The sequence below is a fragment of the Centropristis striata genome, chromosome 21 (genome assembly GCF_030273125.1).
Source record: "Centropristis striata isolate RG_2023a ecotype Rhode Island chromosome 21, C.striata_1.0, whole genome shotgun sequence".
NCBI lineage: Eukaryota > Metazoa > Chordata > Actinopteri > Perciformes > Serranidae > Centropristis > Centropristis striata.
The window spans coordinates 11,690,638-11,708,278 of record NC_081537.1 but is presented as its reverse complement, the minus strand read 5'-3'; the positions used below and the strand labels follow the sequence as shown (position 1 = coordinate 11,708,278).

Here is a 17,641-nt window from a genome sequence, read left to right as displayed (position 1 = left end):
GCCCGACTCAAATGGTGGGGATTTTGCACGGACGCTGAAGCATCAGATTTACGTCTCAGCTTCAAACAAATCGCAGCCACTTTGACACCTGTGGACCGGTTGGCCTTGCCGGAAAAAAGGCAAACGTGTTTCTGAAGATCTGAGCCGCAGTTAATCCCTTCCCCACCCGGTCGCCAGACACACACGATCACTCTTGTGGGTCAGTTTCAGCCATTTAAAACCCTCCCTTTGCCCAGGCAAACAGGTGGTAGGGTCCTCAGGCTCTCCTCTGTTGTAGCGGCTAAAAAATGTCCGGCGCAAATAAACACATTCACAGTTTCGTCAAGTGGTGGGAAGAAACCGTGGCATGTTAGCAGCTGCCTTCTTCTGGCAAGCTCTGTAACAAACTGTTGGGTTACAGGGTTTTTCCCCAAAGTGTAATTTTGGCCTTTCTTGTCTTTTCTTGATAAGCTTGGACAATTACAGCTATCATGTTACAGTCGAGTCACTCTTTTAAGACATTTTGCACCAGCCTGCGCCTGTTCTCCAAATAATCACGTTGAAAATAAGGGGGAAAGGCAGAATGTTCACCTTGCATTTCATAGTTTGTTGTATTTTTGGCAGCATGTCAGCAGATGAGATAGAAGAGGATACATTTCTGTACTCTAACTTGTTTTGTTCTGGACACCGAGTGTCACATTTGAAGTAAAACCAATCAGTCACACCCGTGAGGCTGCTCAGGAAGATGTAAAAGGTCTTACATTTGTTTTGATATGTCACTGATGTGTTTGTCTGGCTGGAGTGCTGTGAAATGTTAAGTATGCGTTTATTACTCAAAGAACAAATGTGTGTTTATTTAGTGGAGTCAGAGTAGCCGCAGTTTGGTTGGATTCACTCTTGTTTATGCTGCTCAGCACACCAGAGGTTCTGTTTGGACTCCACTCTGTCTCTCACTCTCCCACTTCACTTTTCACTCTCCGAGATCTTGCTTCTCCCTCTCTCTGTCATCCTCTCTAACATCTTGTAAAGCTCTCTCAGAAGGCTTCAGACCAACACGCCTGTTCTTGTATATAACAGCTCTTTAAACCCAAAAAAATAGGCCTCGTGTTGCTAAAGGGGGCTTTAATAATTTGCCTAGAACCAGCAAAAGTCATAAAAGTCTCGCCAAAGCGAGGTGACCAGAGCATTGCTTGTTGCTGTTGGCGTTTGCTGGGCATCGACTGAAGTTTCGGGAAGTGATGAAACAGCAGAGCGTGTCACCAGGCAGGCACCGGACTGCACACAGTAGTTAGGAGAGAGGAAATAAGCAGAGAGTAGGGTACAGTTTGACTTTCTGGGTCTCTTGACAGTGCAACAGATACACATGCACAGTGTCTCTCCTTGAGGTGTTCAGGGAATCCCAAGCACAAAAGCAGACAGGAAAAGATTGACTCCATGAATGGATTACTGAACGGGCCTGAGGGGCACAGGGCCAGGGGCCCCCCGGCCAGAAAAATGTCACTCAAAAGCCATGTTTCCAATGGCTTCCAAGTGAGACCCGCCTCATTCCGGGTATTTGACTGTAGTGGAAACACGGCTAAAGAGACATGTAACCAGGAAGGGACTCAAAAGAACAGCAAAAATACTTTCTGTATTACGTTTGCATAAAAATTAGAAAAAATAAAATTTAAGAAGCGGTAGAGGGAGGCAAAAAATTACTACAAAGAGAAACAAAACAACCACAAAGAGACACAAAACTAGAGAAATGCACAGTGACCACAAACAATTACAAAGAATTGCAAAATGACTACAACAAGAGCCAACCATGTTCAACAAAATAAACTAAAACAAACAATAATAATGGGATTAACAACTATAAAGTCTGGATGTTTGTGGGGGAGGTAAGGGGGCCTTTTGCATGTCTGAGCCCAGAGGCCCATTGTCCCATAATCCGGCCCTGGCTGCCTCACACTCTGATGTCCAGTGCCAAGCATTCAGACCTATTGCATATCTGTAGTCTGCTGGCAAACAACACAAGAGTATAACATTCAAGCAGAGACTATACCATATTAAAGGAATAAGCCGATGTGTTTTGTGTGTCACTTGGTATCATCATCATGTTTAACAAATTAGCATTTGATATTTTTCTCTCTCCTTTTTTTCTTATATCACCGTCCCCCTTCACACCTGTCCCCAACCCTCACCCCCAGCCTGTGACTGCCACCCCGTGGGCGCAGCAGGCAAGACGTGCAACCAGACCACAGGCCAATGCCCCTGCAAGGACGGCGTCACTGGCATCACCTGCAACCGCTGCGCCAAGGGCTACCAGCAGAGCCGCTCACACCGTGGCCCCCTGCATCAGTGAGTGACTCACAACTACCACTCACTGCATATGATACTGATAACTTGCGCTGTCTTCAGTCACTGCATAAACCTGCAAAACACTGACAAACACCAATGTGAAGAACATAATAAAACAAAAGGCAAAGTAACAACAGAGTGGTAAAAGCAGCACATATTCAAACCAGTGAGATTACAGAGCATAATTGAAAGCACACGTCCCTGTAGCCTAAAGTCATTCTGGCCTTGTGACAGGCACACCCAACCCGATCTTTGCACTGCATATATACAGTACATGTGTTCTGTGGGTTTGCATGGCCACTGAAAATGCAATGATAATTTCATAGAGAACAGCCCAAAACATGTGTGCAAACAAGGGCCCAGATGTTGAGTCAGGCCAAACTAAAACGCAATCTCCGTTAAAGTCAGCGGAGAGCTGGTGTGAGAACTCAAGACTTGTTCCACTTTCTGTCAGCGATCTACAGTGTATGTGAACTCCAGTTGCTGTAATTTGCATGTCGACTACATCAGGTTTTTAATTTCCTGTGACAAACGTGTATGTGTGGGTTATGAAATTTGCCAGCGTCCCGGAACATGCAGGCATGTGTAATAGAGGGCAAATTTCCACCACACTGTGTGCCAGGCGGTACGGGCACACACTCATAAGACAACCTCCACTGAAGCAAACCGCGCCGCCCAGTGCCGTACCGAGCCCCGCCACACTGTGCCACATGGTGCCACATGGTGCCGTGTTGTTTCTCTCACACGCAGCTCTGGAGCAGATGGCGAATGGGCGAGAAGGAGAAAACAACTGTGGTCATGGATGGCATTTCGGTGCTGCTGAACCATCCCAGTGAGAACAAGAAGAATTGTGTATGTGCGTTTGTTTGGATCCATTACGAATAGCGTTAATGACAACTGTGTGTGTCAATATGGCCTCATGGGGCGCACCGTACCTCCCGTTGAGGCTCCCGGACTCAAAGACAGAAGACAAGCCCATTAAGTAGCCAATTAGTATGATGGCAGCAACCCTCATCTGAATGATCCTTTCATCATCTGTCTGTCTTCACAAGATGTGGCCATGAGGGCACACAGACTCAAAGTGGCTTCCAGCAGCTGCGCCTGCCTTCACAAAGCTCCGTGCCCTTGTTTGTTTTTGTTGGCGGGGTGTCCATAATTTCAGAGAAACAACTGCTGCTTTTGCCTCAAAACAGCTTTCCAACAACCCCGTCCCCCAAACCCTCCCACCACCCACTAGCTTGGTTCAAACCCTCAACCTCCAAATCCAATCAAAAACAGATCCTCTGGGTGGATGCTAAGCCGGCGTTCCAGTAACTCTGTTTACGGTAAAGGGCCGGGCGCCCATTGTTAGCATTAGCATTTGTATTGGAAAGTTGCATACGAATAGAAGAGAAGTCCTGGAGGAATTCCATGAGGCACGAGTAGCCAGAGGGCACAGCGAGGGAGGGCTGCATCTGTCTCAAGATGATCCTACCAAAGTTGCCCCCTTGCCATCTGTCCATCTGTCTATACATGCTCGCATGGAGATTACACAGCAGTGTTAACCCAGCATCTGTCAGGGGAGGACGAGACTAATCTAGTGCAGCCACCTTTCCATTTCAATCAGCCTGCTTAAAAGAACAACTTCTGTCTCAAATGTATCCAGTGTGCCGACTTTGAATGGATTGACTCCTCCAAACTGGATTACTGGGGGAGTTGTGCTGCATCTACTGACTTCGGGGACTGCCCATTGTTCAGCCAGCCCAATAGACCAACAAATTTCCCAATGGACAGACATCCCATTAGTCCAATGGGCTATTATCCTAAAAACAAAAACCTATGCTCCGAAGGCCCAACAGACCAAAAATACACAGTGGAGTTGTTGGAGTCCATTGACTGCCAGTCTTACCACATAAAATAATTGTGTGTGGGGTTTTTTTGTTTGACAGCTCTGGTGTTAAGGAATGTTCGGTTACGGCCAACAACCACTTGGTTTAGGTTCGGGAAAGATAAGGGTTTGGGTTAAAATGGTAACACCAAATCCTAGGCTGTACATAAAGATGGACGACATGACCGTTACACACAAGTGACGCCAAAACATCTTGATCGCCCCCTGGTTCCATGACATGAGCCAAATTTTTTTTTTAAGTACAAGTTTCCTTAATTTCAAGGAATCCTTACCATGTTGATGTTTGTTGACATTCTCATTTTTCTGATAAGTTTTGTTTAAATTTGTTATTTGATTCTTTAAAATGGGGGTGTACATGCATGATTGACAGCTGGGCGGTAGTTACTCTTTGTCACTACTGTGCAGACTCTGGCTCCAAATGATGTCACCAGTGCAAGATGACAGTGTCTTCATCTGGATATTTTGGCTTCACTGTTGTGGAAGTGGAGACACGCCATCCATTCTTTTTTACAGTCGATGATCCAAATACACTATATATTAAGTATAACTATATATTAAGTGCAATAAACTGCATTTTTGGTGCAACAGGCCTTTTGAGTAGAGTCTTTTTGTTTTTTGCATAATGGCCCATTGGACAAACAGCATATCAGTCCAATGGGAATGTTGTCTGACTATTGGGCTGTCGGAACCAATGGCATTGCATCCTGAGTTTGGCTCCAAACTTAAATTTGGTCCCCTGACTGCCATTATTGCTTTCCACTGTTTCATGATCTACAGTGGGCTTCAATGTATTCCTTGAAAATGACAGTGAAACCACCACATTAGACCGTGGAATACATGGTTTATTTGAGCCTGTCTTCCCTCTCACCACCAATAAGTCCCCCTGTCAGTCTTTATCTAGCATGTCTGTCTGCAGTGCCCCATGTGTTTCCATGTGTATAGTTGACACGCTGTACAACAACCCTGGTATTTTCGGTTCACGGCCTTGCTGAGGTAACACACATTCTATTTCTCAATACTGAGCATACAATCTGTATTTTGTCGTGGGTTCATTAATATATTCACAAAACGTTCTCATACCCACTCTTTGAAATTACTTTTAATGACTTGAGACATACTTCATTTCTTTGACCACACATGCTCTCTTTGCAGGCACACGGCCAAATCACTTAGACCGTACTTGAAAGGGACGGATTTACATTTAAGCAGCGAAATAACTTTGTATTTCTTTTGTGTGTTTTAGAAATCCCAGTGGTCAACCCCACAGCTGTGGTGAGCAGCACAGAGGAACCAGCAGGTTAGTATTCGCTGCCTGCACCTCGCCCATAAGCACCACTGCTTTATGAGAGGAACAAAAACATATTTTTTAATATTTCTGGAGTTGAGTTTTAAGGTGTGGAATAAATATTAATGAAGGGTGGGTCCCTCTCTTTTGAAGTTCGGCAGAGAGAACGAGAGCATTGGGACCTGCAGAATTTTTCCATTGTCTTAAAAACCTGTGTCCTTGGCACGGTTTCACCCAACCGCGAACCTCAAGTTAGTGGAGCCTCGCTGTGCTCAAAAATATAGCTGCAGCTCAAAGCCAAGGCCAGCAGATAGGCAGCAGAGGTGATTAGTTAAAGTTTAGCTGGGAGATATAGTGGAAGGGAGAGTTTTGAGGCGTGAAAGAGTGTTGGCAAGTGGTAGCGGGGAAATTTGTTCAGTCTCTCCCTCTAACTGTCCAATTTACGCTCCGGTCAATTACCCTGCCCTTATTTTTCATTCTGCGGTTATTTAATTTGAATGGTGGTGTTGATTTGGAAAATATTGATTCATTAGTGGGTTTATAACATTTATCATCACTCAGACTGCAGATAACACGCCCCACTTTGCCACAGATACTTTACTGCACTGTTCAAATACTGCATATCATTTTACTGTTTTTTATTATTTCTCTTCTACAAATTATATATTTTGTCAGAAAGCTCTCTGCTAATTACACTTTTGACTTCTTGCATTTCAAATACAGTTTGCGGGTACGGGGTTAAACAGTATATAATAGCTGTTACTGACTTAATTTCACAGGAAAATATTAATGCTGAAGGCCTGAATACAGAAAAGCGTATTAAATTAAATCATAGTAATTTATATTTAAGAAAATGTATACGTTTTTATATCTTTACGGAAAATTATGTCAGCTGGCTTTGCTAAATGAACCATTTTAATGTACACAGTGCCATGGATATACACTGCTAAGCCTCTATCCTGATTGACAGGTCACTGTTGCCATGACCTGTCAATCACAAGGTAGCCACTCCCTGTTTAATCATCTCTTTTAGTCTAAATGGGAACATAATTTATAAAATGAACATCATGCTGTTTTGATGAGGAGGTAAAACTAGCAACTGAGACCATGAACTTTAGAAAAATGTTTACTGAGGAAATAAGTCAAGTGGAAATTAGGGTCATATTCTCATAGACTTCTATACAGTCAGACTTTTCGCCCCCTGCTCGCTATTAGAAACCCAGAGGTAACTTCCACTTCTATCATGCTTTAAACAGACACGGGCTTGCTGCTAAGCTAAGCTAGGCTCCAGCTGCATATACTGCACAAAAAAATTGGTCTTAATATTCTTTCAAAGATAAATATATATTAATTATAACCATTTTCAGCAACATTTGCAGCTTCTTTTGTCATTTGCGACGTCTCTCATTCTGTTTCCTCTCATTACTTGGGCCTTTGAGCCTTTTTGAAAAACAAAAAAATGCACAGTCCAGCCTTTTCTTGTGTTAACTACTTCCCTGGGAAAATGTTACGGGGTCTCTCAGAACACAAGAGTTGTTGATCGCCAATTCACCTCAGGCTCTACCGAACACACCAGAGCATTTCCCCCCCATCTTTCTCCTTCCTAAACTACCATGGAACGAGCGTCACCATCAGAAACCTGAGGCCCCCAAAAAGTTTTTGTGTAAGGGGCGGTGGGTGCAATTTGTCCTTGTCACGGCACAGTGAGAGGGGCTCGAGGGAACGAGGGCATCGAGAGCCCCCGGAGCCAATTGTGAGTGTTTTCAGTGGGCCGGTCTTCTGGGTCATTGGACGATTCACCAAGAGCTTTTCCAGGTGAACAGCCAGCAGCAAGTGACTCTTCATTCATGGAAAAACACACAGACTCCCTGCGTTTCACCACTGATACCTCCAGGCCAGCCACTGTATACCACACACACACATACAGAATGGAAGTGATCTAATGAAATCCACACATATCTCATACAAATGCATGCCTGTCACAGTTGCATGCACACTTCCATGATAATGATCTGCGCAAGAAACCCCAAGCTCTATTGTAAAGAAAAAGACCTTACACGTAACATTTTTTATTCCAAGTATGTGAGGATACAAATCCATCCACACCCACACCTCTGCACCCGTCCACATCCACACCTCCACTCATCGTTTTTTAAAAGTCGCCCTGTCTGGAGGTTATTGGAAGCGGCCATCTGCTCTCTCTTTCTCCCTTTCCTTCCTTGCCTCTCTTTTCTCCGGCTAATAAAATCTCCAGCGCTCTGATATACAGCCAAGCCTCCTGGACGTTTTTATGGGCTCCTCGGTCCCCCGTTTCTTTCTCCTTACATCGCTCCATCCTACCCCCCCCCCCCCCCCCCCCCCAACAGAACGACGCAACACCCCTACTCTCGTGCAACCCCAGAAAAAGCGTAATTCCTCACTCTCACAACCGCCTTTTTTCCCCTCCTGTATTTCTAATTGGTGCATTTCACATCCAGCTATTTTATTTGGTTTGCTTTGGGAAGCAACATCGCTGAATGGTTTTCCTTTTTGAAGGCAACGAGAGGCCTGACCGCAGATACCAGTCCAGTTACCAGCATGTGGTTTTTCAGTTTCATGCCCTGACATTCCAAGCAGCGTGGTCAGCTTTTCATGTCCCCTCACTGAAACTGACTCGAACCACGCTGAAATATACGACCCTCTCGGCACTCTGCACATTTTCAGTCCATCATTTTCATATTTTTCTCTTGGCTTTGTGTCCTCCTCATAGTTTTGCAATTGAAATAAGTAGATCCAAAATCCCAAGGTTCATAAAAATCCAATGGCATCCAGTCAAGTACAGTAGAGCCTCACTAATAATCAACAGCATCTCGTTCTTTCTTGTCCCTGGTCCAGCAGCAGTAGTTACCATGAGCACAATGTAAAAACACAATGTTATGCTAGAAATTTGAGCAAGAATTTGTGCTATGGATTCCTACAATGAGCACTTTCATCTGGTTTTGAAAGTTCATTGAATTTGGTCTGACTTCTGTGTTCTCCGTTCCATCTGCTCTCAGCTCATGGAAAACGCACTTCTTGATCACAGAGAAGCTTTAAATGTTCAGATGACAAAATAAATATTTGAGAATCAAAAGAAACAAACCATGGGAAATAATTGCATGCATGTGTTCTGTCTGACTTAACTTATCTCCAACATTTGTGGGTCATAGAAAGCATTATATACAGTCACTTTTGGCATCAATTTACAAATAAATTAACCCTCCTGTTATGTTGCAGGTCAAATTGACAAATTTCAAAGTTTAAAAATCTAAAAAAAAATAGTTACAAGTATTTTTTAGGAATGAAACTTATTCTGCACTGCTTATTAAGTGTAATCAACATATAAAATGAAAATGGTTAATTTCACAAATTTGCATGTTTATATGACAGATACATGATTTATCAACATCACTCAATTTTCAAAAACTCAATGTCATGTAAAACTATTATATGTAGTATTTTATATGTAGGTCTTTCCAGTGAACATTTTAAAAAAAGTTTTAACATGCATTTTTCATGAAAAACGATGGAATTATCCTCATTGAACCATGATCTCTGAGAGGTAAAGAACACCATTGCACTTAATATTGATTGAGATGGTTAGTAATGGAGTTAATCATGAAATATAAACAATGTTTATTGGGATTTTTTGTTCCTTAGAAACGAACATAACAGGAGGGTTAAACGATTAATGTTTTTATTTTAAAAAATCAGATTAAAGGTAAACTTTGGGCCATAGAATGAGGAGTTGTGAGGCTGCAGCCAGAGATGTATTGGCTTTAAGTGTTTAAATTAACACATTTTATGTTGATTTTGTAATATTGCAGTAAAAAAGTTGAATGGAAATGTCAAAATTCTATAAAACTTTCTCAATTGTGCAAAAATGTTAAGCACACTTAAGGTAGTTTTTGCATTTGTTGAAAAAAATTTGATAGAAATGGCTTTGCTGAATAAGTGCTGAGGTTAGCACATATTTACTTTGCATGACTAATCAACTTCCCTGATCATATTTTAATCTGTCTTCGTCTCTGCACAGTGTACACACTAATTGACACGAATGAACCATTAAAACTGGTCTCCTTTTTTCTTTCTATCATACAGGGTTGCAACACCAAGGCAACTTCTTTCACAACCTCTACTTCTCTCGGGTTACAGTGATGAACATTTCAATAAATTAGCTTTAAATTTGCTTGACAATTCAATGGAAACACAGTTCTAGACTGAAACATTCAGTTTCCAGTGCAGTTTCTATCTGTGTGTAACTGTGTAAAAAACCATAAAAACACGCTCATAGAGACATGACAACACAACCAAACACAGGTTGGTTTCAGAGTCAGTCAGGAAGAGATCTGAGATTGGTCACTCAGCCAAGAGGTCCATTTAAACCCTCACACCCGTAATTATAACACCTCATCACTGGCAGCTCCACCTATGAACGGTCAGCGGAGGTCATCTGTCCAATGTGTGGTCTCAGTCGTCACGCTGGCAGCAGAGGTCTATTCACATCCATCCAACCATGACCTGCTTCCACCACGCTCTGTCTTTTCTCAAGACCCCAAAAACATTTCAAACTGAACACTTTTACTACTCTGGTATGTTTCAACTTGCGTCCCAGCACCGAGTGTTGCAGCAGTTTGACGTGCGATTTGTCAGAAGTTGTATTTCAGAGCACAAAAACCAAACCAGGCTTGACATTATCCAACCTGCTCCAGTTTCAATTGTTGTGAGGTGTGAATATGAGCATAAACAAAACAATACCAAGTACATTTATATATGATCCAAAAAAGTAGCTTGAACCTTCTGAACCCTTTTTTTCTTCTGCCAGAATTTACTCACTGTGGTCTTGGTTTTCAATGCAATGTATACAAGTCTTGCATCTCTATGGAAACAACACAATCATGGCTAAAAGTAGGGAGAATTCAAAATTGTATTTTGTGCATAATTATAATGCCATAAATCATTTAAAAAAATAAAATAAAACTCATGTTCAATGTTAGGGCTCTGTGTAAGCAGCCTGCTGTTCAGTCAGTTTAACATATTTTTTTGTCATGTGACTGTTTGTCTCAGCTAAATCATTTATGGCTTTCCAGTTGCACAGAATATATATATATATATATATATATATATATATATATATATATATATATATATATATATATATATATATATATATATATATATGTATGTATATATATATATATATATATATATATGTATGTATGTATATATATATGTATATATATATATATATGTATGTATGTATATATATATGTATATATATATATATATATATGTATGTATGTATATATATATGTATATATATATATATGTATGTATGTGTATATATATATGTATATATATATATATATGTATGTATGTGTATATATATATATATATATATATACATGTATATATATATATATATATATATATATACATGTATATATATATATATATATATATATATTGAGTATCTAGTCCGTGTAATTGATTTGTTTTCTGAAAAATCTTAAATGAGACATGAAAATACAGTTTCTTTCTATGATAAATTGCGTAATTTGGGGATTTTTAAAAAGAAAACATGCTGTTCGGAGGGTTTCATGTGTTAGTATATAACATCTTTGTCCTGCGTGCGTGTTAAGAAACCAGCACATGGTGATTTATTTTGATGTTGTTAAGTGTGTTTATTGGTGTTTTCACAGCACATAACAGTTTAGAGTGTTTTGTCACACTAACTTTACATTACAGATGTGCTGGTGTTGCTACAAAAGCACCGCATAATGCACTGTGAAACAATGTGTTTTAAAATGCAACCTCATGTCAACGATTAAAATTTCAAGTGTGTAAGTATCCCATTATGTGTGTAATTTGGATGTCAGTGTCACAGCCTGAGTGACTGTTGGTTGTTCTTTTGCAGATTGTGAGTCCTATTGTAAACCAGTGAAGGGCAACCTGAAGATTAACATGAAGAAGTATTGCAAAAAGGATTATGGTAAGAGAGTTGGATTCATTACCAACCATAAATAATAAACCTGCTGTGTGTGGACTGTGACCTGAGTGTGTTTTTTTCTCCTCAGCGGTGCAAGTGAACGTGCTGGACATGGAGACGGTTGGCGATTGGGCGAAGTTCTCCGTCAATTTGGTGTCCGTGTACAAGAGTCGTGGCGAGCCCTTGAAGCGAGGCGACAACATCCTGTGGGTGCACATGAAGGACCTGGCCTGCAAATGTCCCAAGATCCAGATGAGCAAACGGTTCTTGGTGATGGGCGGCATCGACGGTGGGACGGGCACGGGGACGGGTCCGGGGGTCGGGCCCGGGGGCGGCGCCACCAGTCCAGGGGCGGAGCGCGTGGGCCTAGTGGCTGATAAGAACAGCCTGGTGATCCAGTGGAGGGACGTTTGGACGAGACGCCTGAGGAAGTTCCAGCGCAAAGAGAAGAAGGGGAAGTGCAGCAAAGCGTGATGGGAATTCCTCCATACCTCTCCCTCCATCGCCCACCTTCATGAACCCTTACTCAGCCGTCCCCGTCTTCCCTCCCCCATCACAGAACACTGCACATTAGAAAGACTGCATGTACCCTACCTGTTTTAAGGACCACGTTTTGTGTATATTGTATAATTATTTTCCTTTTTATTTTTCAAGTTTATGTCTTTTTTGTTGTCCAATTGGTTTGCCTTAAAAAGGGACCATTAAAAAGGGTATGAAGTGTAGACAAAAGCAGATGCCATTCCCTCCCTCGACGACGACAGCGGAAATGTCCACTCGTCCCCTGACTACGACCCCCCAACCCGACCCTCAGCCTCCTGCCACTTTGTTTGACACATACACACTTCACACACTTCTCTGAGGATTTTATCCAACAGTGTTTGTCACTGACTGATTTCAGCAACTAGACAAGCTGCTCGTCCTCAGCTTGGCCTCCTCATCATTGTTTCATTGACGAAACGACTCGGCTCAGCTCCAGCTGACAACCTTTCAACATTTGCTGTTAAAATGTTCATAAAAGAAACGGGCCTGCTTGCTCCAGGTCTCTGCAGTAACTTCCACAAACTGTGACTATGAAACTCTTGTCCCGTGAGGAACCAAGGGCTCCCTTTGCAGGGACGTTTTCCACAGCAAACCTCAGTCTCACCACCACTGCTGCTGCCACCAGACAGCCCTCACAGAACAAACTGCTCGTGTAGGCTCTTATATCTGCAAGTATTTGACGCCACTGCTCATAGTAGAGTTTATATTCTTCGTGTGGCTACTTTTATGTCATCCATCCATAACCCAGCTGTATCCTTATTTGAGATGTATCCTTTTGTTTAAACAGAACAAACCCTGTTAGCATGTGTGAGTCACATTCCAGGCCTCCGGGGCTGTGCCTCTTCACCACTAGTCCCGCTCATGAGTGCTTTATAAAGTCATGCATCACCATCATGACTCATTGCTTGTCACTTTTTCTGGAAGAAAGATTAAGCATTGTGGACAAATGGCTGGAATTTCAGAACAATACCAATATTTCCAAGGAGACTTTTTTTTTTTTTTTGCTTTATGGATCATGTCTTCCGCTGGATAGTGGCCTTCCAGATGTTGCTGTGTGGCCACTGTCATTTATTTTGTATTTAAATGTCTGAACATTTTCCTGATGTGTCCAGTGACTGGCAGACTTTGTTTGCCGAAATAAGAGAAACAAGAGTTCCTTTTGATGCAGTAAAAAGAAAACAAAGTCGGATAAACAACATAGTCGTGTTTTTCTCTAGTGTATTTTGACAAAATGAATGAGGCTGGAAAGTTTTTAGTGCTCGCTGATTGTAATATGACATGAGAGGATCATATTTCATTCCTCATGTGCTTTGTTATGTTTGCATGTTTGTGGTTTTTGCTGGTCCATTAAAACCGTACAGTGAGCAGAGCAAAAATGAGCATCGAGATCCAAAGGAAAACTTCCCAAGTCATCTTCTCCCACTTGCCTACCCCGACACAGTCCCTGTCATCCTTTGCCAAATAAGCATAGTCAGTTTTTAAATTTAATTAAGACACTATAAAAGTCAGGACCAACGAAAACCACAGAGAGACCCGTCTGGTTGCTCTCAAGCTTTTTATCTGCCTTTTGCTGTTATTTCATTTTGTAAAGCACATTACGATTTATTTAAGTAGAGTACAAGATAAACACACAGTTTTGAGGGGCACATCAAGCTGGTGTAGCATCGAGTGTGCCGACAGGCATGTCATGCTAGCGAGTGGTTACGCTCCTCTGGCTGCGGCGGTATGTTTGGTTTGTCATTCTTCCAAAAGTGTCTCTCCTCTGCTCTCTTCTCTGTGTCAGCCACCACCCTCCCCAAACTCTCTTTTTTTTAACCCATTTTGCATGTTGTGTATTCAGTGTCTTAGATAAGTGACAGCACAGATCGAGGCTGCCAAACTCCTCAGTGGTGTACTGTACTGCACTGTAGCTCTTGTTTTCACGTCTTCCGAGAATGTATGTCAAACTGTGAAGAACACACTCATGCAGGTGTATGGTCTGATTGTAAGTGTTTATGAAATAATGTCACCAAGCTTAAGAATGTGGACGCCATGACAGTTGATGCTATGATGAACTCCAAACAGGATGTTGTTCAAGTGATTGTGGATCTTCATGCTTATCTGTCTGTCTCATAATGCAACATATTCTCATACACCGGTTCACATAATATTCTATGAAAACATATGCACAGATATTCGTGTAACTTACAAAATATGACCATCCTATTTAACATTGTGAAGGGTTGCACTTTTAAATACATGGTTAGCGCTTTTGACACCAAAACTACTTGGTAAGGTTTAGAAAAAACATCATGATTTGGTGGTACGTAAAGTAGGATGGAGTGTAAGATGTGACTTAGCTACATACAGAGAATAACTTACAAATGTAACTTAAAGAAAAAAAAACATGGACTTTTGGTTCTAAAGGAGACAGGAACACCGGTTTGTTTGACCCATTATCCACTATCCACTCATCCCTATGCAGATTTTTCGCTCTTTATAAAAAAAGTCCTCCAAATCACATGACCACATACAGTCATGGAAAAAAATGTTAGACCATTGATTTCTTTAATTTCTTGTTCATTTTAATGCCTGGTACAACTATAGGTACATTTGTTTGGACAAATATAACGATAACAACAAAAATAGCTCATAAGAGTTTAATTTAAGAGCTGATATCTAGACATTTTCCATGGTTTTCTTGATAATGTATTTGGTTATTATCAAGAAAACCAGACAGTAAAATGCAGGAGGCATTAAAATGAACAAATTGAAGAAAACAAGGGTGGTCTCATTTTTTTCCATGACTGTAGGTTGTTTATTCCTTCCTTTTAAATACGAGCCAGGGAGTGTTTTCAAAAATAAGCGCCCCCACAACACAGTCAGTCTTCATACCTACGTAACAATTCCTGTTTTTAATACATTGTTAATGTTGTTAAACTGTCACAATTTAGGTTCAGGCAATAAAACTACTTGCTCAAGGTTAGGGGGAAAAGTACATGGTTAGGAAAAGCAAAAAATAGCTAAAAAAGTAAAATAAATGGATGGAACTACTGGAAGTAGTAACAACATGTGGGCTTAGCACGGGAGTTAAGTTTATTTCAAATAACGACTTTGCCTTTGGGTTACGTCTTCTGTTTGTTTGACCCATCCACCCTAGGTGGACCTGGTCTTTATAGTTCATATCTCCCTCTGTGACAGCCTTGGCGTCCTTCATAACTACTGCAGCCACTAGAGGGCGCCACTTACTACAAATGCATGGGTCATTGTAAGCTGTAGCTTGTAGCTGCTAACAACCTATGGGGTCGTTTTTTTGTGGCAGCGTATTCTTTGTTTACTCTTGTTATAATAATTACGACCAGACGTCAGTATTGGGTCATAATAAATTGCACCTCCTGGCTCATGATTATACAAGGTATATATACAAATTAGACTGCACTATTTTTCATAGTTATTAGTATGAACAGTGAATGAGAACAGCTTGCATAATTTTGACATTTTTTGATTATCTAATCCAAAAACAACCCATAACCAAAATGAGTTATCACCAACCATGATTTCTGGTGTGTGACAAAAGAGGAAGGACAAAAAAAGTTTTGACAGCACTATACCCAGGACGCAATTCCCACCGTTGGGATTTCACAAAAATGCAGAACCAAACAGTCCTTTATTTGTCTGTTGGCCGTCCGCAGCGGCCCGTCAGACAGGTGGTGTTACAGTAGCACCAGTCTCCTCACCCTGGTATGTGAGCACGGGGTGACACATTATGATTGATGGTCAAATTACGTGCCTGTGAGGCCTCTCTGGCGCTCAACTCCTTAAGCGCCCAGCACAGGAACTGCGTTGTCCTTGAATCCCCAAATCCTTCTTTCCTTTCTATTGGCTTTTCCTTTTCTTAAGTGCCCACCCTGAGTGTTGGTATAAAGATAAGAAGTAAAAGTGAGCCAGATGTTGTTTGGGGGTGGAAGCATAGTCTTGTGAAAGCTATTTAGTGAGCCTCATAGGGAGAGCCGTCCTGTTGTTTAACGTTAACAAGCCCAGCAGCTTGGCAGTGGAACTGAGGCCATAACGGCTTTGCTTTGTTTACCCCCCTTTGCACCATTTATAGCATTCACAGGTGTGTGTGTGTGTGTGCGTGTGTGTGTGTGTGTGTGTGTGTGTCTAATTAACCTTACCCGAGTAAACAAGTGATATGAGCACGAACTGAAGGTGCAGAGAGGCGAGAGAGCTCTCATTTGCCACTGCCTAATATTTGCATCGAAGAGTCTATGATGAAGAATTATCATTTACATTCTCCCGATACACATTTCTTTCTGGTTCACTTCCATTTCGCCTTGTTTAATAAGTCTTGACACATTTTTAATGTTGTAAATATGTACTGAACTGCCTCTCATTCATGTTGTCTTTTGTAAAAGCGTCACTTGGCCTGGGATGACTCACGTGTATGGATGTACAAACCAGATGATGTTATATGGATGTGGAAACCAGAAACATATGCTTTTGTGATCACAACCAGAAGATGTGGTTCAAATATTACACAGAATGTATTCCCTTTTTTTTTTTTTTTTGTTACGTTGTTTCGAGACAACAACCGCCCCAATTGTAAATGACTTTGAGGAGAAATGTGACGGACGGGAACTGACACAACAACCCACCACTTTCTGTTGCATAATGTCCTGGGAATAATGGTTCACTCACACAGAAATCATCCACCTTCCTTTCTTGGGGAACAAAGGGATTATTCCCTCAGTTCAGTCCTGCTCTTCACTTCTGTTATATCAACGTCTTCCTTGTACATTTTTCCTCTGAGGCAATGAACCACTGACTTTTTAATCTAAATGATAAAAAAATAAATTATTAGTTAATGAGCTGTGTGTTGTGTTGATCATCTGTCTCTTTAATTGCAGTCATTAGCCTGAGCTACAAAAATAATGTCAATGTGATATGTGTGTGTTTCCCAATGGAAAGTATGCTCCAATACGGGCACTACTCCGGTGTGTTTCCACTCACAGGGGCTAGACCGGGGTCTGAAAGGGGAGAGTACCGGAGTGGAGCGGCTCCCCTCCTCTATGAACAGAGCAAGAGCTGAAGCTCTGTAAATAAACAGCGAGGCACACACACACACTTGAATGTGCAGCTCACCTCTGAGGAAACCCAACTCCAGAGGCAGGTCCAAAGCAGGAAACTCCTTACTCTCTTTCTCTTTTCCCTCTCCCCCTCTCTCTCACCTACAGTCTCCTCTATCCTCGTCTCCCCACCCTCTAACCAAACAGGCCAGCTCCATCCATCCTGCTGGAGCTAAATTACAGGAAAGCGGCCATTTATCATCACTCCCCTGGCATGGCCATCAAGGCTTTGAGAATAGAGGTTAGTGAGATTGTCTGGACACACACATACACAATGACATATGCCTCGCAGCAGGGACATCCATCCTGGTCTCCCATCAGCTTAACTGTCTTTATTCCTTCCTTTGTCTCTCAGTCTTTCTGTCTTATTGATTACCAGACTGAGAAATTGGACAAAATCAGGTGGCCAATAAAGCATTTGACTCACCATCCTTATCTTATCTCCTTATCTTTGCTTGTCACATTACGTTTTCCTCAGAGGTACCAACAAAAATGCA

General features: G+C 41.7%; 1 protein-coding gene across 1 annotated transcript in view; it reads left to right on the top strand.

Annotated features, from left to right (window-relative positions):
* ntn2 (netrin 2) overlaps positions 1-16,886 on the top strand; it is a 38,676-nt gene extending 21,790 nt beyond the window's left edge. The window contains 5 exon segments of the mRNA XM_059324285.1: positions 2,169-2,299; positions 2,301-2,319; positions 5,451-5,504; positions 11,428-11,502; positions 11,588-16,886. Coding sequence (XP_059180268.1) covers positions 2,169-2,299; positions 2,301-2,319; positions 5,451-5,504; positions 11,428-11,502; positions 11,588-11,973 — 665 coding nt within the window. The 3' untranslated portion in view covers positions 11,974-16,886.
* The last annotated feature ends 755 nt before the right edge of the window (positions 16,887-17,641 follow it).